At 45.9% G+C, this 23,352-nt stretch overlaps 1 protein-coding gene across 1 annotated transcript; it reads right to left on the reverse strand.

The window, feature by feature from the left end:
- Window positions 1–1,055: 1,055 nt before the first annotated feature.
- On the reverse strand, window positions 1,056–2,186 carry LOC137332799 (putative nuclease HARBI1). The gene has a single exon (XM_067996736.1). It carries the CDS (start codon window positions 2,184–2,186, stop codon window positions 1,056–1,058), a length of 1,131 nt encoding a protein of 376 aa, XP_067852837.1.
- Window positions 2,187–23,352: the final 21,166 nt, after the last annotated feature.

Below are 23,352 nucleotides of genomic sequence, written 5' to 3' on the forward strand. Positions count from 1 at the left end.
CCTCTCCAAGCTCTGCTCAGCTGGATACAGATGCTGAACACTGGGGGCCATCATTGAGAATAAGAATGAGTTTCAACTCACCTTTGCGAGGTACTGGAAAATGTGCCATGCACACTCTCCACAATAGCCGAAATGATGGAGGAGTCCAACTCCAACATTAGTGGATTGATGTTGCAGGTAATTGTGAGAATGTCTGCCATAGAGAGAATAGCCGCCTCCATGGAGCTTCAAGCACGGCTCTCAAATGAGTCTATGCAGGTCATGACCACGGCCGTGCATACTTTGGAAGCCTGCGAGTCCGCCGCCTTAAACAGGATGACAGATACCTTATCCGTGGCCTTACAACGCGGCGCGTATGTTCACCAAGCTGCTGTCCAGCATGGTGGTGGGAGTGATGTTGCGCTAGCCAGGGAGAGTGATGATGGTGAAAGGGGACATGGAAGTAGGAATTCCACTCAAAGCGCTCCCACGTCTCACCTCTCAACCAGTACCCAAAATGCTGCCTCCTCTCCCGATGACCGAGTCTGCCCCTGCACAGATGCAGGTGGAGCAGTCTTTGGCGGGGCCCTCACAGGCTTCAAAACCCAGAGGTCATAGGCCAAAAGCATCTCAGCAGTCAGGGCAGGGATCTGAGCAGCCTGCCTCTACCTCTGCTGAGCCACAGGGGATGCACCGCGTAGAAGTGGTAGGAAGCGTAAGTTCAAGTAATTGTAATTCACCTTGTATACACAAGGGTGTTTGAAGAAATGTATGTTGTCAAGTTTCCTTTTTTTCATATTGGCACATTAAATGTATTGATTAGCACCACTTCCATGACTTGGCCATTATTGCGTCACGAGTGTTCAGTCACCCTTTCATTTGTTTCATCATGAATACCAATACATGACGATACCCATTGGGCGGATGTGAAAGTTGAAAAATTGTTTTGTGCAAAGGTGGATGGGGGGAGGGGGGGGTGTTGGTGGTGGTTCTGCAGCCAGCCTAAGTATCTCAATGTATCTTTTTTGCCACTGTTATTAAGAGAACCTGTGAGAGATGAGAGCATCCCTGGCATCCTAAGCAGCAATGTGTGTGGCTGGTCTGGCAATGGGTGCACCATCATCGTATTCCTCCTCCTCGTTCTCCTCATCCTCTTCCTCTTCTTCAATGTTGTCACCAACAGAGGATGATTGACGAGCGCCTTCATCCTTCTCCACCTGTAAACCTCTCTGCTGTGCTATGTTGTATAGGACGCAGCGCACCACGATTATTCTGGAGTCCCTCGCTGGCGAGTACCGAAGGGCGCCTCCAGACCTATCCAAGCACCTGGAGCGCATCTTCAACACGCCGATGGCTTGCTCAATGGCGCACCTGGTGGTCACGTGGCTCTGGTTGTATCGCTGTTGCGCATCATTGGTGTGGTTCCTCAGAGGTGCCATGAGCCAAGTTTCAAGGGGATATCCCTTGTCTCTGATGAGCCAACCCTTAGGTCTGTCTCCTGTTTGGAAGAGGCCTGGAATGTTGCACTGGCACAAAATGAATGCAACATGACAGGAGCCAGGGAATCTGGCGCACACCTGCATAAATCTCTTCCTGTGGTCGCACACCAGTTGTACATTGAAGCAGTGATAGCCCTTTTGGTTTATGAAGACTCCTGGCTCATGTGGTGGTCCTCGGATTGCCACGTGTGTGCATTCGATTGCGTCCTGCACCCGAGGGAAACCAGCCAGAGAGGCGAAACCCACTGCCCACTCATTCTGGCTATTGTCATCACGGGGGAAGTGAATGTAATTGGACGCCCTGGCAAACAACCCATCCATCACCTGCCTTATACACTTACGTGCAGATGATTGACATACCGTGGAGATATCACCAGTGGCACACTGGAAGGAGCCAGGGGCAAAGAAATGGAGGGCAGTAGTGACTTTTACTGCGACGGGCAATCCGTGGCCACCAAGTCCAGCTGGGAGCAGCTGTTCTTGAAGGAGGCTGCAGATGTCTGTGACCACCTGCTGACTCAATCTGAGCCTACGTTGGCACAGCTCCTCAGAGAGGTCCAGAAAGGTCAGCCTCTGCCTGTAGACCCTCTTACATGGGTAGTGCCTCCTGCGAACTCGGCCCCTCCGTTGGCCCCTCTCTGCTGTTCTCCAGGTCCTTGTTATGCACCTCTCTCTTGTGCGCCTGCAGATCTCAACACAGCACGACATGGCTGCCGTGGATGGTCATTTTCCTCCTCCTCAGATATCCTCTGGAATACAAGCATTGCGCCCCCCACCCCCCCCATTCTGATCTTGTCAGTTTGAGATGCTCCAAAGTTTTGTTAATGATGTCTCAACACAAGAACTCTCAGTCTCAACCAAGAACTCTCAATCTCAACACAAGAAGAACTCTCAGCTAAACGTTTGCCTGAGAGAACTGAGAGACCAGCTGCAATACCTGAGCTTTTATTGAGATGTGTCAATCACAGGTTTAAAAGCCCAAATTAACTTCAGCTGAATCTTGCCTCCGTTTCACTGGTGAGATTCGGAAGCCATGGGAAACTCATATAGGAGAAGTTAAATTTGTTACTGTTTAAGAATCAGTTAAAAAAATACCTACCTGAACTACCTCTATGATCTTAATTGACGTGCTTAGTACCCACTCATCAGCAGTAATTGGGGACACGACTTCCGGGTATCGGCTACGGGCCCGCATTCAAATGTGCCCACGTTAAACCCAGAAGTGGAGGCGGGTTGCGGTCGTGCTACAAAAAACAATGATTTTCACTATCCACCCGTCCTCAACTCACCCATTCTTGAAGGTTAAAATTACCCCCCAGAACTTCCCAAAGACAAAGAGACTTTAGGGACGTTTCAGAGAAGAGTGACAAGGATGATTCTGGGCCTTAGGGCTCCAACTATTAATAGAGGCTCACAAAGCTGAACTTATTTTCATTCAAGTACATGTTTGAAAAAGGACAAGATTTATGCCTTCAAAATGCAGAGTGGGGTGGATAATGTAGATGGAAGCAAGATATTTATCTTGGACAATAAGTACAGAACCAGAGGACATAAACATAAACTTAACAAGCCTCAAGCGAGACAAGTGATGAGAAAAATCCCCCTCCAACCCCTCAGTGAATAGGTAGAACAGAGTCCCAACCAAAGCAATTAATGCTACATTGATTAGTTCCATCAAAAAAGAGTATATTGTAAAGGAAGTATTTTGAATAGAATTGAAGGTTATGGGGGATAGGAATAGACTGAGATGATCAAATATTCCATAGAAAAGAATGGTTCCTGTTGTGGTGGGATCAAATGAAATACCATCTGTAGAAGGTGCAAGATTCTCAAAATTCACAGATCCCCCAAAACTCGGAGAAAAACCCTAAAGAAAAGGACAATGGACTCTTTTCTAACCATTTCAGGGTGATGAAATATTGGACCTAACAGAGGGTGATTCAAGGTCAAAAACCAAGATTTGGTATTTTAAAAAGGCATGTTTGGGCTTGTAAAGGAAAAAAAAGGCTGCAGCAGGAGTTGGGATCAACCTCTGTAATAGACGGTTTGAGTATTGGAGTTAATCAAACTGTCTGGAGAACTGTGTGACCTCACTCAGCCCCTACCAGACATTTACATTCAGACAATAGACCACGGAAGAGCAGTCCCCACCCAAATTACAGGACCCATCCAAAACATGCATAAAACAAATCCAATGACCCCACTCCATAGAAATCTCAGGCTCAGTCAGGAAACTCGAATCCTGAGCACGACTACAATCAAGCAAGAGCTCAACAACTCATGAAACCATCCCGAAACCACTTCACACATTTCATAAACAAGTTACTCTTAACGAGCCAGCCAAAATCTTACAATAAACCGTGTAAGATTTGGCGCGCAGATAAGGAGGCTTCAATTAGTATAATTGAAGGCCCATTTTCTCAAGAAGTTCAGTTCAGCCAGGAGTTCGTCAGCTCGGGAGACAACAGTTCAACAAGGCGAGGGGGCAACAGAAAGAAGCTCAACGGAGAAGGTCAGCAGCTCTAGAAGCAGGCCGACACACAAGAAGGAAGCAGAGCAACAGCCCCAGTGACCATCGGACACCTCGCGGCAACAAGGGCCTTACGAAACAACCAACCGACTATTACCACCAACCAACTGGGTAATATTGAGCCACCGCGACCAAAGAAAACCAACTTGGGAGAAAACCGAAGATCCGCAAAGTTTCCACTCTACAATCTATTCCTGACTTACCCCGGGTGAGTTTTCTACTCAAAAGACTCTAAATCCTATCACTTTATGAAGAAAAGTGGGTACTCACCTGATAGATCCAAGACACACCCTACCGTATCAGCGGACTCGTGAAGACTGACCAACTACGCGGTTGAAGTCCTCTACCGTGTCCGGGGTACGGCAGACACCAACCAACACATACAACGAACCCCGAAATCGCGAACCAGCTCAACTGTCAAGGATTCGTTTGGTGAGCATTATCTCTGGTCCTTTAGAGCCCAACTTAGCTAGTAAAGTGGGATTGGGAGGGGTGAGGTATCTTTCTACTGTAATTTCCCTCGTGTGTACCGAAGTGTTCCCATTTTATTAGCGTGTTAAGATTGTTGTGTTGTATTTCCTCTCTTGAATAAAGATCAAAGTTTCTTGCACCAAAGTCTGCTGCACTTTTGTCACAACCCCCAAATAAGTCCAAGGTCTAGAACCAAGGGAGTGGGAGCGATTCGAACCGCTCAGAAGTCAGAGGTGAAGCTGACACACACCACCACCCCCTATAAAGGCAACTGGCCAGGGTGGAATAGTGGAGATGGATAGATATCCTAAAATTCTGCTTGTCTATCTTCTTGGGAGATAAGAGACTTGATGATAGGGCAGATTGTACATGGTACATTTCCTTGCTCAGTAAATATCAACTTCATACAGTTACATAGTAAGTAATTATCTTGCTGAGCAAACAGCAATTCATACAGTCACTTGGTGAGTAACCTTTACTTCGCTGATGAGACGCCAGGGTGAATTTTCAGTTCTTGGTGGTAAAGCAGCAGGACCAGAGTGTGCCAGGCTTTATATCCAGCACTTTTGTCAAACTCTGGGAATTTCCAAGGCCAGCATAAATAATTTTGTGAGCTCCTAGCTCCTATTGCCAAAGAGGATGGCGGGGTGGGGTGCCAAATCAAGTTCGACTGTAGCCCTAAACTTGTACAAAGCCATTTAAAGGGATGTGGCCACTTGACATATATAGAACCAAAGCAGATCACAGCACTGAAGGAGGCCATTCAGCCCATTTTGTCTGTGTGGGCTCTTTGAGCAATCAAAAATGAATCTTACTGCCCTGCTCTCTCCCATAGCCCTGTATCTTCCTCTACTTCCACAGATCTTTACCATAGCCACTCTCTGTGGCAAAGCATTCCATGCTCCAGCAATCCTTTGAGTAAAGACATTTCTCCTAGCCTCTCTCCTTTCTCTCTTAATGACAATTTAAACTAGACGACATAGTATTTCTTAATTCAGTCTATCAAAACATTTCATAATTTTAAAAACCTCCATTAAATCAGCTGCTTGCTCTGCCCCAGCAAAATAGTCCCAGAATCTCAAGTCTCTCTTCAAAACTATAGTTTCCCAGCCCTAGCATCATCCTGGTGAATCTATCTTGTACACCCCCAATGCTCTAATATCCTTTCTATAATGGGGTGCCCAAAAGTACACACAGTAACAATGGCCTAACCAAGGTTTTGTAATTCATCACCAAGTAAGTTATTATTACTTCTTTACTCTTGTACTCTAGGCCCTATTTATGAAACCCAAAATGCTCTTGGTGTTTTTTATGATTTTACCTGCACTTACAGTTTCTGGGGATTGTGGGGGAAAAAAATTGGATTGGGCCTATTATTGGGCGGGGGTAGTGTGCTCCACTATTACCCCGCGCCCAATGGCCCCACGCAGGCAGGACAAGACTTTTGTGAGGCCTGAGGACTTACCTTCAAGCAGCATTCTGAATCAATGTTGACATAAGGATTCGATGCAATTCACACTTTCCACCAGCAGGGGGTGCCCCAATTTCTTAAAGGCAGGCTGGCTCTTAAAAATCTCTTAAAGGTAGCTGGTATATGTTATTGGCTGAAAATAACAGTCTGCTGTCTGCATGGAGTCTGAACGGAGATCAGACATTGCACATGCAAAACACAGATGCAGCTCCCATCCCTATATTTACAAACTGATGAGTTATGTTAAAACATTGAATAAAGGTTGCACACTATTAAATTCAACATCCTCCAATCTGCATGCCAGACCTCGCCAATCTGCTGATCTGAGTTTGTACCAGGCCTGCGGGAATGCGTGCACTAAGGTTCTCTGCTGATGCACTAGAGGCCTTCGTGCAAGAGGTGGACAGAAGGAGGGACATCCTATATCCGCAGGGGTGAGGTGGGGGGGGGCAAGAGGCCCCCCAGACATATTCCCAAAAGGCAGTGGGAGGCAGCAAGGGACAAAATCAATGTCAGGCGCACAGCATCATGAACATGGATGCAGTGCAGGAAGAAGTTCAGTGCTTTGATATGAGTGGTCAAGGTGAATGAGGTCAACTGTCAAGTGGGGTCTCCTACCAACTGCACCACTAGCCACATCCACTGCTCCACACACTACACCCCCATCGCCCATATACCAACAAACTCTTTCCATCAGTACTCATTTCTTCCAATCAGATGCTTCCTCTCACCCTTATACATTACCATTGTTGCAAGCCACCCACCCACAACTCACAGGCCACACACACTGACAGCTATTCAACCACGACTGGAGCATCACCCAGACACACGTCCCGCTTTCTTGCAGGAGAAGGTGGCGCATATCAGGAGGATACAAGTGGCTGGGGCATTTAGCCCTTCGAGCCGGTTCCACCATTCAGTGAGATCATGCTGGACCTGTGACCTAACTCCATATACCTGCCTTAGTCCCATATCCCTTAATACCCTTGGTTCATAGAAATCTATCAATCTCAGATTTAGAATTCACCAATTCAGCTAGCACAACTGCCCTTTTCTCCCACCCTTTGGCTGTAGAAGCATTTCCTAACTTCACTTCTGCATGTCCTGGCTCTAAATGCTAGGCTATGTCCCTTAGTCCTAGTATTCAAGTATAGAAGACCTCCAAAAACAGTTACAAATGTCTCGGCAGCCAAAAGCAATAATCCAGCCACTAACCTGTAAATCCTGCATGATCCCTTTTAATAGCGCTGGTGGGGGTCCTTCAAGCACTCTAAGCCACATTCAGATGGTCATGGTTAAGACTGCGCGTTGAGTTGAGCGTTAAGTCCCAAAATGGTGCCTATCACTTTAAATCAGCGTTGCACCCTGATTGTATCTATTTTCTCCTCACTTTACATGCTTCCGGCATTTGGTATTTGTGCATGTGCTAACTCATATACCAAGATGGAAACGTGTGTGCGCAGCCAAGACGCCATCTTGGATGTTGGAGAGGCCATGTAGCGCTGAAACAACGGGCGCTACACAGCCCAATTTAGCGCCCTACTTATTTGAACCTCTGGGTCTTTGTTAATCCATACCCTTCAGCATATTTCCATTGAATGTATACTCCTATTTCTTATTTTGCCTCCCAAAATGTATTACACTTATGCATATTAAGTTGCATCTTCTATCTGTTTGCCATATGGCTAACTCTTTTATGTCTTCCTGAAGTCTTTTATTGTCCTCTGCACTGTTTGCCAAACCCCCCACTTCTGTGTCATCAGCAAATTTCAGCACTTGGCGCCCCTTGCCCAAATCTTAATCATCTATACAAACCAAGTACAAAATTTGGACCCAGCAGTGACCCCTGGGGTAAACCACTTCCAACTTTTCTCTGAAGCCAACAACATCCATTTACCCTAACTCTGTTTCCTGTCCATTGACCAGATTTCTATACATGCTACTATATTTCCATGATGTGGAGATGCCGGTGATGGACTGGGGTTAACAATTGTAAACAATTTTACAACACCAAGTTATAGTCCAACGATTTTATTTTTAATCCCACAAGCTTTCGGGGGCTTTCCCCTTCCTCAGGCAGTGTGGAAGGGGAAAGCCCCCGAAAGCTTGTGGGGTTAAAAATAAAATCATTGGACTATAACTTGGTGTTGTAAAATTGTTTACAACTATATTTCCAGTTATACCATATACTTGAATTTTAGTAGGAAGCCTCCTCTGAGACACCTTCTGAAAATCCATATATGCTACATCTAATTTTATCTATCCAATCAGTCACCTCTTCAAAAACACTATTAAATCTGTAAGGTATGACTTTCCTATAACAAATCCACTTGATTAACCCACAAACTTCTAAATGCTCATGAATTTCATCTAAAATTATGCAAATTTAAATGAATACAAAATGCCGAGCAGGTCGGCAAGAGAGCATTAAGCTCACAGGTTCTCAAGTGGAGCAATGGAAGTGCTATTGGAGGAAGTGAAGCAGAGAAGGTGGACCTTCTTTGACACAAAGCACAGCACAGCCTCAAGGAGAGATTCTTAAGGGCATTAGAAGGAGGTAGTCAGGTCAGTGAGTGACAACTCTACCACCTCATGCACGGCTAGGTCGTGCAAGAAGTTTATAATACCTCACCAAATCAGGCAAGGTAAAAGAAGCAAGCGACACCTTCCAAGAATGCACTGTAACATGCATTTCTGCATCTTACAATGTACTCCCCTTCACTGTCTTGAAGTACCGTAAATGCTTACATAGGAACAGGAGTAGGCCATACAGCCTCTTGAGCCTGTTCTGCCATTCAATTAGATCATGGCTGATCTGCATCTTAACTCCATTTACCCGCCTTGATTCCGTAACCCTTAATACCCTCGCCTAACAAAAATCTATCAATCTCAGTTTTTACATTTTCAATTGACCTAGCCTGAACAGCTTTTTGGGGGAGAGAGTTTCAGATTTCCACTATCTTTTGTGTGAAGAAGTGCTTTCTGACATCACCCCTGAATGGCCTAGCTCTAATTTTAAGGTTGTGCTCCCTTGTTCTGGATTCTCCCACCAGAGGAAATAGTTTCTCTCTCTCTACCCTATCAAATCCTTTAATCATCTTAAGCACCTCAATTAGAGCACCCCTTAATCTTCTATATTGGAGGGAATACAAGACTATTCTATGCAATCTGTCCTCATAATTTAACCCTTTTAGCCCCAGTATCATTCTAGTGAATCTGCGCTGCACCCCCTCCAAGGCTATAGAACCATAGAACCATAGAAGAGATACAGCACAGAAGAAGGCCATTCAGCCCATTGTGTCCGCGCCGGCTCGAAGAACAACCAGGTGCCCATTCTAATCCCACCTTCCAGCACGCAGTCCATAGCCCTGCAGCTTACAGCACTTTAGGTGCAGGTCCAGGTACTTTTTAAAAGAGTTGAGGGTCCCCGCCTCTACCGCCAATTCGGGCAGCGAATTCCATACACCCATCACCCTCTGGGTAAAAAAGTTTTTTCTCATGTCCCTTCTAATCCTTCTGCCAATCAGCTTTAATCTATGTCCTCTAGTTCTTGAACTCTCCGCTAGGGGAAACAGATACTTCCTGTCTATTCTATCTAGGCCCCTCATAATTTTGTACACCCCAATCAAGTCTCCCCTCAGCCTCCTCTGCTCCAAGGAAAACAACCCCAGACTATCCAATCTCTCCTCGTAGCTGCAATTTTCAAGCCCTGGCAACATTCTTGTAAATCTTCCCTGCACTCTCTCCAGAGCAATTACATCCTTCCTGTAATGTGGTGACCTGAACTGCGCACAATACTCCAGCTGTGGCCTTACCTGCGTTTTATAAAGTTCCATCGTTACATCCCTGCTTTTGTATTCTATACCTGGGCTATTAATGGAGAGCTGTAGGCGATTCAGAAGGGCAGATAACTGATTTATGAAGAAGGAGAGCAAATAGCAGTTCTTCGAAATGATGATTGGATGCCTTCTTCACAACCTTATCTACCTGTACTGCCACCTTCAGGGACCTGTGCACATGCACTCCAAGGTCTCTCACTTCTTCTACCCTCTCAATATATTCCCGTTTACTGCGTATTCCCTTTTACTGTTTGCCCTTCCTACGTGTATTACCTCACACTTCTCCAGGTTGAACTCCATTTGCCACTTTTCCGCCCACTCCACCAACCCATTGACATCGCCTTGGAGTCTACAGCTATCCTTTTCACTGTCAACTACACGGCCAATTTTTGTGTCATCTGCAAATTTGCCAATCATACCCCCTACATTCAAGTCCAAATCATTAATATACATCACAAACAGCAAGGGACCCAACACTGAGCCCTGTAGCACACCACTGGAAACGGATTTCCATTTGCAAAGACATCCATCGACTTTTCCCCTTTGTTTCCTGTTACTGAGCCAATTTTGGATCGAATTCGCCACATTTCCCTGTATCCCATGGGCTTTTACCTTTCTGACCAGTTTGCCATGTGAGACCTTGTCAAATGCGTTACTAAAATCCATGTAGACAACATCCACTGCACTACCCTCATCAATCCTCCTTGTCACTTCCTCAAAGAATTCAATCAGATTTGTAAGGCATGACCTTCCCTGAACAAATCATGCTGACTATTCCTGATTAAACCATGCCTTTCCAAGTGACAGTTTATCCTATCTCTCAGTATTGATTCTAATAGCTTGCCCACCACCGAGGTAAGACTGACTGGCCTTTCCCTGGTACCCTTTTTAAACAATGGTACTACGTTTGCAGTCTTCCAGTCCTCCAGTACCTCCCCTGTATCTAATGAGGATTGGAAAATGATCCTCAGAGCATCCGTTATTTCCTCCCTGGCTTCCTTGAATAGCCTAGGAAACAATCCATCCGGCCCTGGTGACTTATCAATTTTCAAGGATTCCAGTCCCTCTAGCACTTCCTCTCTCGTATTGTTTGCCTTATCCAATATTTCACACCTCTCCTCTTTAACTACTACGTTCGGAAGATACCTTTCCTTTGTGAATACGGAGACAAAATATTCATTTAAAACCCTACCCACATCCTCCGCTTCTACACACAAGTTACCCTTATCATCCCTGATAGGTCCCACCTTTTCCTTAGCTATCCTCTTGTTCTTAATGTACTAATAAAACATCTTTGGGTTTTCTTTAATCTTACTGGCTAATATTTTTTCATGCCCTCTCTTTGCTTTCCTTATTTCCTTTTTTACGTCATCCCTGTACTTTCTATACTCCTCTAGGCTTTCTGCAGTATTTAGTTTTCTGTGACAGTCATAAGCTTTCTTTTTCTGCTTTATCTTTCCCCGTATACTTCTAGACAACCATGGGGCTCTAGATTTGGCAGTGCCACCCTTTTTCTTTGAGGGGACGTGTCTGCATTGTACCCGTAGAATTTCACTTTTTACTGCCTCCCACTGGCTTGCCACTGATTTCTCCTCAAGTAGTTGTGTCCAGTCCACTTCTGCCAAATCACCTCTTATTTCTGTAAAATTTGCCTTCCCCCAATTTAAAACGTTTACTCCTGATTTAACTCTGTCCTTTTCCATAATAATGCTAAAACTAACTGAATTGTGGTCACTATTCCCAAAAAGGTCACCCACTGTCACTTCACCCACTTGCTTATCTTCATTTCCCAGGACTAAATCTAGAATTGCATCCCCTATTGTTGGGCTTGTCACGTTCTGGCTAGAAAAGTTCTCCTGGACACCGATCAAGAATTTTGCGCCCTCTGTGCCCTTCACACTGTTTGAATCCCAGTTGATGTTAGGGTAGTTGAAGTCCCCTACTATTATTGCCCTCTTATTTTTGCACTCAGAAATTTGCCTACATATTTGTTCTTCTATCTCCCTTTCGCTATTCGGGGGTCTATAGTACACTCCTAGTAGTGTGACTGCCCCTTTTTTATTTCTTAGTTCAACCCATATGGCCTCGATTGATGATCCATTTAGCATATCATCCCTTCTCACAACTGTAATTGATTCTTTAACCCATAATGATACCCCCCTCCTTTTTTATCACCCACTCTATCCTGCCTGGAAACTCTATATCCAGGGACATTGAGCTGCCAATTATCACCCTCTTTAAGCCAGGTTTCCATTATAGCAATGATATCATGCTGCCATGTGTCTATCTGTGCCCTTATCTCATCTGCTTTGTTTGTAGTACTCCTTGCATTGAAGTATATACCCTTTAACCCCATCAAATTCCTGTGCTGAACACTATTTAACCCTTGCTTCTTTTGCCTTTCTGAGTCGCTAACTACGTCACTAACTGCTTTTCTACTTCCCATTTCCTGGTCTGAATTAGTCCTATCTGTACCTGCCCTTTGGTTCCCATCCCCCTGCCATACTAGTTTAAACCCTCCCCAATAGAACTAGCAAATGCCCCCGCGAGAATATTGGTCCCTTTTCTGCTTGGGTGCAACCCGTTCAGCTTGTACAGGTCCCGCCTTTCCCAGAATCGGTCCCAATGCCTCAGGAATTTAAACCCCTCCCTCCTACACCATCTCTCAAGCCACGCATTCATCTGGTCTATTCTCCTATTTCTGCTCTTGCTAGCACGTAGCACTGGGTGTAATCCTGAGATTACTACCTTAGAGGTCCTGCTTTTTCATTTATTTCCTAACTCCCTATATTCTGCTTGCAGGACCTCATCCCTTTTTTTACCGATATCGTTGGTACCGATATGGACCACGACCTCTGGCTTTTCACCTTCCCCCTTCAGAATGTTCTGCAGCTGCTCCGTGACATCCTTGACCCTAGCACCAGGGATGCAACATATCATCCTGGAGTCATGTCTGCGGCCGCAGAAACGCCTATCTGTTCTCCTTACGATGGAATCCCCTATCACTATTGCTGTCCCATTCTTTTTCCTCCCCTCCTGTGCAGCTGAGTCACTCGTGGTGCCACGGTCTTGGCTCTTGCTGCATTCCCCTGATAAGCCATCTCCCCCAACAATATTCAAAGCGGAATATCTGTTTGAGAGGGAGATGGCCCCAGGGGACTCCTGCTCTCCCTGCCTAGTCCTTTTACTCTGCCTGGCGGTCAACCATTTCCTTTCTGCCTGCGTAATCTTTACCTGCGGTGTGACCACCTCACTGAACGTGCTATCCACGATAATCTCACCATCGCAGTTGCTCCACAGTGAATCCACCCGCAGTTCCAGCTCTGAAATGTGGTTAGCCAGTAGCTGCAGCTGGACACACTTCCTGCACACATGGTCGCCAGGGACACTGGTAGTGTCCATGACTTCCCACATAGGGCAGGAGGAGCATATTACAGGTGCGAGCTCTGCTTAGATTAAGCTCGTTAGTTACTCCCTTTAAAGAGTTTACTCCTTTAAATTACTCTTAATTTAGAGAATGTTAACTACACTAGGGACCTTGATTCACTAAAAAATGCTATATATTCTTTCTGAGATGCGGTGCCCAGAACTGAATGCAGTATTCCAGGTGGGGTCTAACCAGAGCTCTGTACAGCTGTAACATACTTCCACCCCTTTGTATTCCAGCCCTCTTTGAGCTAGAGGCCAACATTCCAATAGCTTTTTAAATTATTTTTTGTATCTGTCCACTAGCTTTTAGTGGTTTCTGTACTTGGACCCCTAAATCTCTCTGCTCATCCACAGTTTCTAGCTTCTCGCTATTTAGACAATACTCTGATCTATCTTTCTTAGGTTCAAAGTGGATTACCTCACACTTTCCACATTGAACTCCATCTGTCACAGTTTTGTCCACTCACTTAATCTATCAATGTCCCTTTATAACTTTCTGCATCTACACTATTTACTGTGCCACCTAACTAGTGCCGTCATCAAACTTAGATATACAGCTCTCTATTCTTTCATCCAAGTCATTTATAAATATAGTGAAAAGCTGTGGCCCCAGTACAGATCCTTGGGGGACTCCACTAATCACATTTAATGGTTACCATGAATTGCTTACCATGAATGCTCAGGCGGCAGTGTGGCACCCCTTATTCACCAGCCTTCACCTGGACGTGTTTCTTCATTCACGTCCTTACACACTGAGAGTACTGTGCACAGTTCTGGTCTCCATATCATAAAAAGGATGTAGAAGGACTGGAGAAAGCGCAAAACAGATTTACCAGGATGATATCAGAAAAGATTGAACAGGCTGGGATCTTTTCTCTAGAAATGGGAAGAATGAGAGGTGACCTGATAGAGGTCTTTAAAATTATGAAGGGGTTCGATAGGGTAGATGTAGAGAAGATGCTTCCATTTGTGGGGGAGTCCAAAACCAGGGGCCATAAATATAAGATAGTCACTAATAAATCCAATAAGGAATTCAGGAGAAACTTCTTTACCCAGAGAGTGGTTAGAATGTGGAACTCGCTACTACATGGAGTAGATGAGGTGAATAGCATAAATGCATTTAAGGGGAAGCTAAATAAATACGTGAGGGAGAAAGGAATAAAAGGATATGTTGATAAGGTGAGAAGAAGTAAGGTGGGAGGAGGCTTGTGTTGAGCATAAATACCGGCATAGACCAGTTGGGCCGAATGCCCTGTTTCTGTGCTGTAAAATTCTATGTAATTTTATGCATTCATCCTACAAAAACCCTCATCTGGAATGTAATTGTCTGGGATTCTGCACAGGTTTCATGTGCCATTGCAGCTGAGATAGCCTTGATCTTCCAGGAATCATCCTAAGATTTATCCTTTTGGGTCAATATTTGTGGCATTTTTGACTGCTTTAAAATAAAGACATTACTGCAGCTCCCAAGAAAGTGAGCATTCACTTATAATACACAGTGCTGCTAGTCGTAAACAAGCTGCACATTGAGAGAGTGGTATCTTCCTTGTTCAGGTAGGTAGGTAGGCATTGTGTAAGAGAGCTTGTAGGGCCATGTAGGTGTGAGCTGTTACTCCCTGGACCATCAGAAATCCTGTCACTCTATACATTTTCATTCCCTCTCATATTGCCCCCACTTGTCCATGGGGAAGGAGATTAAATTGCTTGCTCTAGCATATAATACATCCATTACTTGCTTCATGCATCTGCACAGATGGTTGGTTAATGGTAGTAATGGCTCCAGTAGCAACCTGGAATGCACTCTTTGCATAAAAGTTAAGGGCAGTTGTGATCTTGCCAACCACTGGCAGTGCACTGCCTTTGGTGGAGATGGGTTGTAGGTCAGGTTTTCATGACTTTCTATGTGAAGTGAAGCCTCCTCTGAGAAGTAACTGTCTGTCTGCCTGTATATTTTGGTGTGGGGGTCTTGTGGATGGGTGCTGAGTGATTGAGGTGCTGGCTGGCATCGGTCTGTTGCTGCTCCTCTTTTACCCAAAAATAAAGATACATTGGTATTCCCAATAGAAAGCCCTTTGTGTCCTGTGTGAATTGGTGCAAGTAAAATAGTAGCCCCCACCCAGCAAATGGCACAAGAACAGGTAACAATATATTTGGCTGTAGAAAAAAAAGCAGTAAAAAGGTCATAAATTATCTATGAACTGCTGCTATAAATAGAGCCGTTGGACTCTTTAAATGCTTTTCTGCCATCTTCACAGCACCTTATAAACCTGGATGCCAGTTTTATGAAGGAGGTTCAGGAAATAGAAAAAAGTGGACGAAAACGATGGAAAATAAATAATCAGGGTTAGGCATGTTCTGGGCTGAATAAGTCTCTGTTTAAATCTTATATGGACCCTGAAAGTAGCCTTTACTTGGTTTTGTGACAGTTGAACTGTTCAATGTTTGGCTTTTTATTCTTAAAGGTTCCCCCTCCCAAATTTTTGCCAGCAAGATTTATCATTGCTATGATGAAAATCCTGGAGAAGGCAGGATTTCCTCTGCCTTTCCGTTCGATTGACACCCAGTACCAGGGCAGATGGGGATGGAAAATTGAGCAGGGATCCCTAATGCTGAATCTTGCCCATTTTCACGTTGGTCGGAGTTTTCCGCCAGACCCTGGAAATGCCTGCCCAAATACAGACAGTGCTTTCAAAATGAGACAATAATGACACCGTAATGTCAGATTGCCCCTAGCAATGCTGGATGCTTGGGACGACAGAACAGTACAGGTGTCCAGCATTGCTAAGGGAACCATGATACATCACATTCCATAAATGGCCCAAAGCAGTCAGAGGAATTGATGGAAGAACCACCGACGAAGACATCTAGATCAGAAGATTATTGGGCCCGAATTTAGCAGGCCTGCGGGTTCCCAGCGGGTGGTCCTCCGGGAGCGTGGTCAACACGCTCGGCGAAATTAGTGGGTTGCCCACGCGATCGTAGCAGGCAACCCACTAATAGGAATCAATTACCTGCTCCTCCGGGGTCCACGGCGCTGGCCTGCGCGTCGGTCGGGCTGCGCATGCGCAGTACGATCTGTCAGCTGGAGGCTCTCTAGTTAAAGGGGCAGTCCTCCACTGACAGATGCTGCAACCAATGGGACAAATTGCAGCATGGAGCAGCCCAGGGGGAAGGCTGCTCCCAGTTTAATGATGCCTCACCCCAGCTATCATCAGATGGGGTGAGGAGGAGGGGGAGGACACAGATCTTCCCCCCGGCGGGCGGGAGGAAGCGGTCTGCCTCTGCCACCAAGAAGGCCTGGCTCGAGGTGGCAGAGGGGGTCACCTGCGCCACCAACATATCGCCCACCTGCATACAGTGCAGGAGGCGCTGCAATGACCGCAGTAGGTCAGCCGCAGTGAGAACACGAAGTCTTTCCCCTACACTCCATCTGCCACAACACTGCCCCCACCCCACATCTCCTTCGGCACCGCCAACACTATTCTGTCACATCACCCTTCATACCCACTCACACCCCATCCTCATCTTACCTCCACCTACTCACCTCGCCAGTACTCACCCTGCCACTAACACGCAACCCAATCCTCATACAATCTCATTGCTCCATCCCATACTCACCCTCTCGTGCATCTCCCTCACGGCCAGCCTCACTCAACCTGCCACCACCTGTGCTGCAGCCACAGGGCATGCATCACATATGTGCAGTAGGCAGCGTAAGGCAAACGTCTCGTCAGCATGAAGGGGGTGCACAAGGGTGTCTGAGGGTTTGTCATGGGTGTTACCCATATTGAATTTCAGAGCAACAAACAGCACACATTATATTGACACCACCACTGCCATGTCTCCGCGAATCCTGTCCGTTGTGTCCAATAATGCCCGCTCCTGGGTATCACTATGAGGACCCACCACTGATGCCACCCATCGTGTTACTGCAGAGTAGGTGCAGGTGTATTTGCAGGGCTCGTCCGCGCAGACGACTGAGAGACATCGGCGGTGTAGCCGGCTGCACCCTGGAAGGATGCGGAGGAGAAGGTGTGGAGGGCAGTGGTGACTTTGCCAGCGACAGGTAAGCAGTTGGTGCTGGGGCCAGCCAGGAGCAGCTCGGCATGAAAGAGGCTGCAGATCTCCACGACTACATGTCGAGCGAATCTGCGCCTCCCTCTGCACTGCTGCTCGGAGAGGTCCGGGGAGCTGCGCCTCGGTCTGTGGACCCTGTGGCGAGGGTAGTGCCCTCTGCGACGCGTCTCTCTCTGCGGTAGCCCTCCCTCCTGCTGTGCAGGTGGGCGTGCAACAACACCATGTTGGGGGGATCCATGTCTCTGCGGCGGACGGCGTGGACTGCGAGGCTGCTGGTGTTGGTCATGCTCTTCGTCCTCCGAGGGTCTCCACACACCACCCAACTGGCAGGTGTTGGTCTGAGGGGTTGTGCAGGGTAGGTGTGTGGTTCCTCGGACTGGGGCTGCGGTTTCGTGTCGGTCTGTCCTCTGGCTTGGCGGGGGGTGGTGGAGGGCAGGGGTTGCCCTATGTGACGCGGTGGCCTCCTGCGTGGGTGAGGGCTCTCCCCCGTGGAGCGCACCTTGGCACCTGCCACAGGCTGCTGGCTGCAACACGCCTGGTTGGAGGGAGACTGTTTCCCCCAGTGTGGGAAACTCACTGCCTTGAACCTAAAATCCCACACTTCCTCTTTTGACAGCTGCTTCAGCTCATTAACTGACCACAACGAGCAAGGTAAGTACTCTCAAGTGGAACCCCGCTGGCTTTAATTGCCTGCGGGATTCCCACCAGCGGGGCTTGCGCGCGCAGCCCCGCACGTCAGCGCGGTACCCGGAAGTGGCCGGGATTTCGTCGCGATCCGGTCACGTGACTGGAGATCGGGATTTTCGGGGCCACCCCGCTGGGAACCCGCCGGAAACACGATCCTAAAATCGAGCCCCTGGTGTACAACTCCTGCAATAGTAGCAATTTGCCAGCAAAACCAACACCGAGCTTATAAGCATTGGTTTATACTCCACAATGAAGTGGAAGTGATATTCCACATTATAGAAAATGACAGGATGCAGTGAGCAAGTTGTGTAAATTTCATGGTGCTTTCCTAAACTGCTGCACTTTCTTCCTGTAATTATTGAGCTGACTTAACACCTTCTGTTGGTGATTCTGTGTTGTCCGTCAGTCCTGATTATCCATTATCATGTATACCTTAGAGGAGGCTTAATTGGGCTCAGTGCCAAAATTCAAATTTTTAAAAATAATAAACCCAATCCTCAAATGTACTAAAATGCAGAAATCATTTTTAAAGCAGAAGATGAAAGGCCGAACATATATTTTCCTGAGTTTAAGCATTATTTGCAGGCAGCTATCCTCAGTTTTTTATTTTGTTTGTGAGGCTGCTCTTGGATTCATAACGATTATTCTCAGCCAAGAAGATAAACACCATTCGCAAGTCCCTTCTGTTTCACAGCTCTTTTGTTCTATTAGTGGCTGGATACTTCACCCTGTTCTCCCTCATTTCGATATTTTTTAGCCTTTTGAATTTGCTGTGCTTCTTTTTTCTTTCTGATCTTCTTGTGCTCTGTTAACTCTCTCTCTGCATTGTTTTCTAATTTACTGTTGTACTTCCGCCCGTTGTCCCAAACCTTCCCTGACCATAGCCCATTTTCTTGGGTTAGGACTGTTTACATGTGCAGGGCGGGCTCCTAGCAGGATCTCTGCCATTACCAACAGGATATTCCTGGCAGTGCTGCATCAGGACCACCAATATGAAGGGAGCTCAGGGCCCTTAAGACCAGAGGGCTATTTTAATGTTAGGTCTCAAACTAAGTCGTTGAATATAGCAGATTGAGGGGTAATCTGATCGAGGTGTTAAAAGGATTCGATAGGCAAGATACAGAGAAACTATTTCCTCTGGTGGGGGAATCAAGAAGGAGGGGACATAATCTTAAAATTAGAGCCAGGCCATTTAGGAGGGAAATCAGAAAGCACTTTTTCACACAAAGGTTAGTAGAAATCTGGAACTCTCTCCCCCAAAAGGTTATGGATGCTGGGACAATTGGAGGTTTCAAGACAGAGATCAATAGATTATTGTTAGGTAAAGGTATCAAGGGAAATGGAGCTACGGAGGGCAAATGGAGTTGAGGTACAGATCAGTCATGATCCAATTGAATGGCACAGCAGGCTCGAGGGGCTGAATGACCTACTCCTGCTCCTATGTTCCTATGTGCCTAAGCCGAGGTCTAATAAAGGTAAGCTTTTGGGGCCTGAGTCAGTCAGGCAGAGGAGGGGGACTAAGTGGGTTAGGATCTCAGTGCATGGCTGCATGAAAAAGGGAGGGAAATTTTAGATTGGGCAGAAGACAGATGCTGTATGGGTGAGGGCCTCGGTGTGTGTTCAAGCTTGGAGGAGTGGGGAGGGAAAGGCAGGAGAGGCGAGATTCAGGTTGGCAGAGCAGAAAATCTGAGCAGTTGGGCTCTCAGTGTATGGCTGCACTCGGGTGATGCAGAGGAGAGAGATGGAGTTTTCCAGGACCTAACTGTTGGAGAAAAGAAATGAAAGACCACTAAAAATTACATAAAAATAGAAAGCTAAAAATAAAAGTGAAGTAAATAATTTAAATTTAGGGAAGTGAGGAAAAATAGTGGAAGTAAGAATGGAGTAAGTATAAAAGAAATGACTGTATTGTGTGTTTTTGTGGAATTGATTGATTGTTAGAAGGTGATTTGTTTGTTCTAATTACATGATCACATGGTTAGAATAAACTAATCAGCAATGCTGAAGGACTCTACAATCTATACTATTACATCCTTACAAACACGAAGACACAAAGCTTTTAAAAATATATACATTTTAATACTTTGTATGCTTCTTCTTATTTGTCTGCATTACTGGCACGTCACAACTCAAATAAAATAGGATCCACTTAGAGACAGTGTATGAGAACTTCTGTAACTGTGTCATGTGAAAGATTCCAAGTGCGAAGGGGTTAATTTCCAAGGGAGATTGTTAAGAAAACACTTCAGCTGGGAAAGGATTTTGAACTCTCCCACCAGCACCATAATCCAAGCCCCAGGCCCAGAGAGGGAGATCTGAAAACCGCAAACGTTCGTAGGAAATTGCAAAAGCATTTCTCAAAGTATGAAGCTTAATTAACCAAATTATAGAGAATTATTAAACCAACAAAGCAGCAGCAGAGCAAAATGAGAAACAACACTGCTCCATCATTGGGCAGCAGTTTGATTCTGTGCTGCAGCAGTGAAACTGAGACACCGGGACCTCAAGCTTGGCCAGAGAATTAACTTTTCGTTTTAAAAGGAGATTGCTTGATTCCTATTGTTATCCCTAGGGTCCCCTTCAAGTCTGTCGAAGGTGCAAATCTACAGAATATAAACACTTGAGTTACCACCTTAACCCTCCATGCACTCCCATTCCCTTGATCCCCATTTAAGAATGTCCACCAGACACACTCAACATGGCAGTGTTTAATATTAAATTGGACTAATATTAAATTAAGATTTTTCCAAATTTTTCATGAAGAGTTTAGCAATTTTTTAAACTAAAAATCAATTGTAGGGATTAGAGATAGAGAGGCAGGACCCTATTCAGGCCGTGTTGCTGGCTCCGAGAGTATGGCAGCACAAATAGGATAATGAAAACATGAAATGAGAAAAAGCCATCAAAGGTCCATCAAACGATGTATAATCTATCCTAACACAGAGTCTACCCAACATTATCAACACTTGTAATTTAGTTAGATGCTTTTCCATTATTGCATTAATACTCTTGATTCATGGAGATATAAGGAGGGAGAGCGAGATAAATTACTTTTCTCCTTCCATCCCAGCAAAAACACACATTAAAAGAGTGCAAGATCAATAAATTAAAAAAATCATTAGTGTTGGCAACGCTTTCTAAACCACTGAATTAATCTCCTGAGGGAAAGGGCTGCATAAATATTACCTGATCTACAAAGGTAATCAAGCAAAATTGCAGAGTGTTCATGCAACCTCACATTTCCACTAAAGAACCTTGCCTTGCCTACTTCTGCAGACAACAGGACAAGAACTATTTCCCATGGGATCCTTTTGTGCACCTCTTGGCAGATATCTGGGATTAGATCCCCTTGCTGCCTTTCCTGCCCAATGGTTGAGAAAAAGTGTGTGCCACACAGGGGGAAGGGGGCAGGATTGAAACAAAAAAGATGAGGGCTGATAAAATAAAACGAAAAGAGAATGTTGTCTTTAAAACAGCAGAATGTAGTATGTCTGTAGATCTGTGCTTGATGCTTTCAGAAAATGATCACTTATGAATCTTTGATATATGATTCTTTTTTTGCTAAATATAAATGTTAAATAATATCTGTTTAAAGGTTTAAAATTTGACCTTTTGTCTCCTAGAATTGGGAGAAAATCCTCCCCGACATTCCCTAGATCCTTATCCTTCAGTGCATCGATTTCAAAATCCGCATTCTTGTCTTCAGATCCCTCCACAGTCTCACTCCACCGCTGCACTCTCCTTCAGGTTTACAACAACAACAACAACAACAGCAGCAGCAGCAGCAGCAACAACAACAACTTGCTTTTATATGGCACCTTTAACGTAGTATAACGTCCCAAGGCGCTTCACAGGATTGATTATGAAACAAAATTTGACACTGAGCTGCCTAAGGAGATATTAGGGCAGGTGACCAAAGGCTTGGTCAAAGAGGTAGGTTTTATAGAGTGCCTTAAAGGAAGAGAGAGAAGTAGAGAGGTGGAGAGATTTGGACGGGAATTCCAAAGCTGAAGGCAGGGCCACCAATGGTGGAGCGAAGAAAATTGGGAAAGCGCATGAGTCCAGAATTGGAGGAGTACAGAGATTGCAGAGGGTTGTAGGGCTTGAGGAGGTTACAGAGATAGGGAGGGGTGAGGCCATGGAGGGATTTGAAAACAAGGATGAGAATTTAAAAATCGAGGCGTTGCCGGACCAGAAGCCAATGTAGGTCAGCGAGTACAGGGGTGATGGGTGAACGGGACTTGGTGTGAGTTAGGATACCGACAGCAGAGTTTTGGATGAGCTCAAGTTTACACAGGGTGCAAAGTGGGAGGCCGGCCAGGAGAGCATTGGAATAGTTGAGCCTAGAGGTAACAAAAGCGTGGATAAGGGTTTCAGCAGCAGATGAGCTGAGGCAGGGGTGGAGACAGGTCATGTTACGGAGGTGGAAGTAGGTGATCTTGGTGATAGAGAGGTTATGGGGTCAGAAGCTCAGCTCAGGGTCAAATAGGATGCCAAGGTTGCGACCAGTCTGGTTCAGCCTCAGACAGTGACCAGGGAGAGGGATGGAGTCGGTGGCTAGGGAATGGAGTTTGTGGCGGGGACCAAAGACAATGGCTTTGGTCTTCACAATATTTAATTGGAGGAAATTTCTGCTCATCTAATACTAGATGTCGGACAAACAGCGTGACACACCACAGGCAGTGGAGGGGTCAAGAGAGGTGGTAGGGAGGTAGAGCTGGGTGTCATCAGCGTACATGCGGAACCTGACATTTTTGGAACATAGCACACATTTGCTCTCCAGTTTCGCTCTCCTATTGATTTCTCACACCGTCCACACCACTGCTGATGGTAGAGCCTCCAAACACCATGGCCTTGAAATTTGATTGCACCTGAAAATGGGCGCGCAGGGGATGTGGTGTGAGCTGCACGTGCCTGTGTGTGGTCGCAGGGACCATGTGAAATTGGGGCTGCCATCTCATTATCATGAGTCAGATGTGCAGCCAGTGCTACCCACTCATTTTATTGGCTGTGCACCTTTTTGGGAGGGGGAACTGGGGTTTGACTGATGCCACTTAAAGGCAGCCAACATCTTTTAAAGGGAAGGTGCCCTCTGGCTGCTGACGCAGGGAAACGTTCTCAAAGAAATAAAAAGACTGGAAGAGGTACAGAGAGGGCTGCCAGATTCTTGTATGCAGCTTTGGAGGCGCTGGTCCAGGCTGTCAACAGGAGGAGGGAGATCCTGCTTCCCTATGGGGCAGAAAACCCTCCAGGCAACACCTCCGCTGCCAGTGGGAAGCGGTTGCTGAGGAGGTCAATGCCAGGAGCATAGCTCCCAGGACATGGATACAATGTAGAAAAAAGTTAAATGACCTCAACAGAGTTGTCATG

The sequence above is a fragment of the Heptranchias perlo genome, chromosome 15 (assembly GCF_035084215.1).
Source record: "Heptranchias perlo isolate sHepPer1 chromosome 15, sHepPer1.hap1, whole genome shotgun sequence".
Lineage (NCBI taxonomy): Eukaryota > Metazoa > Chordata > Chondrichthyes > Hexanchiformes > Hexanchidae > Heptranchias > Heptranchias perlo.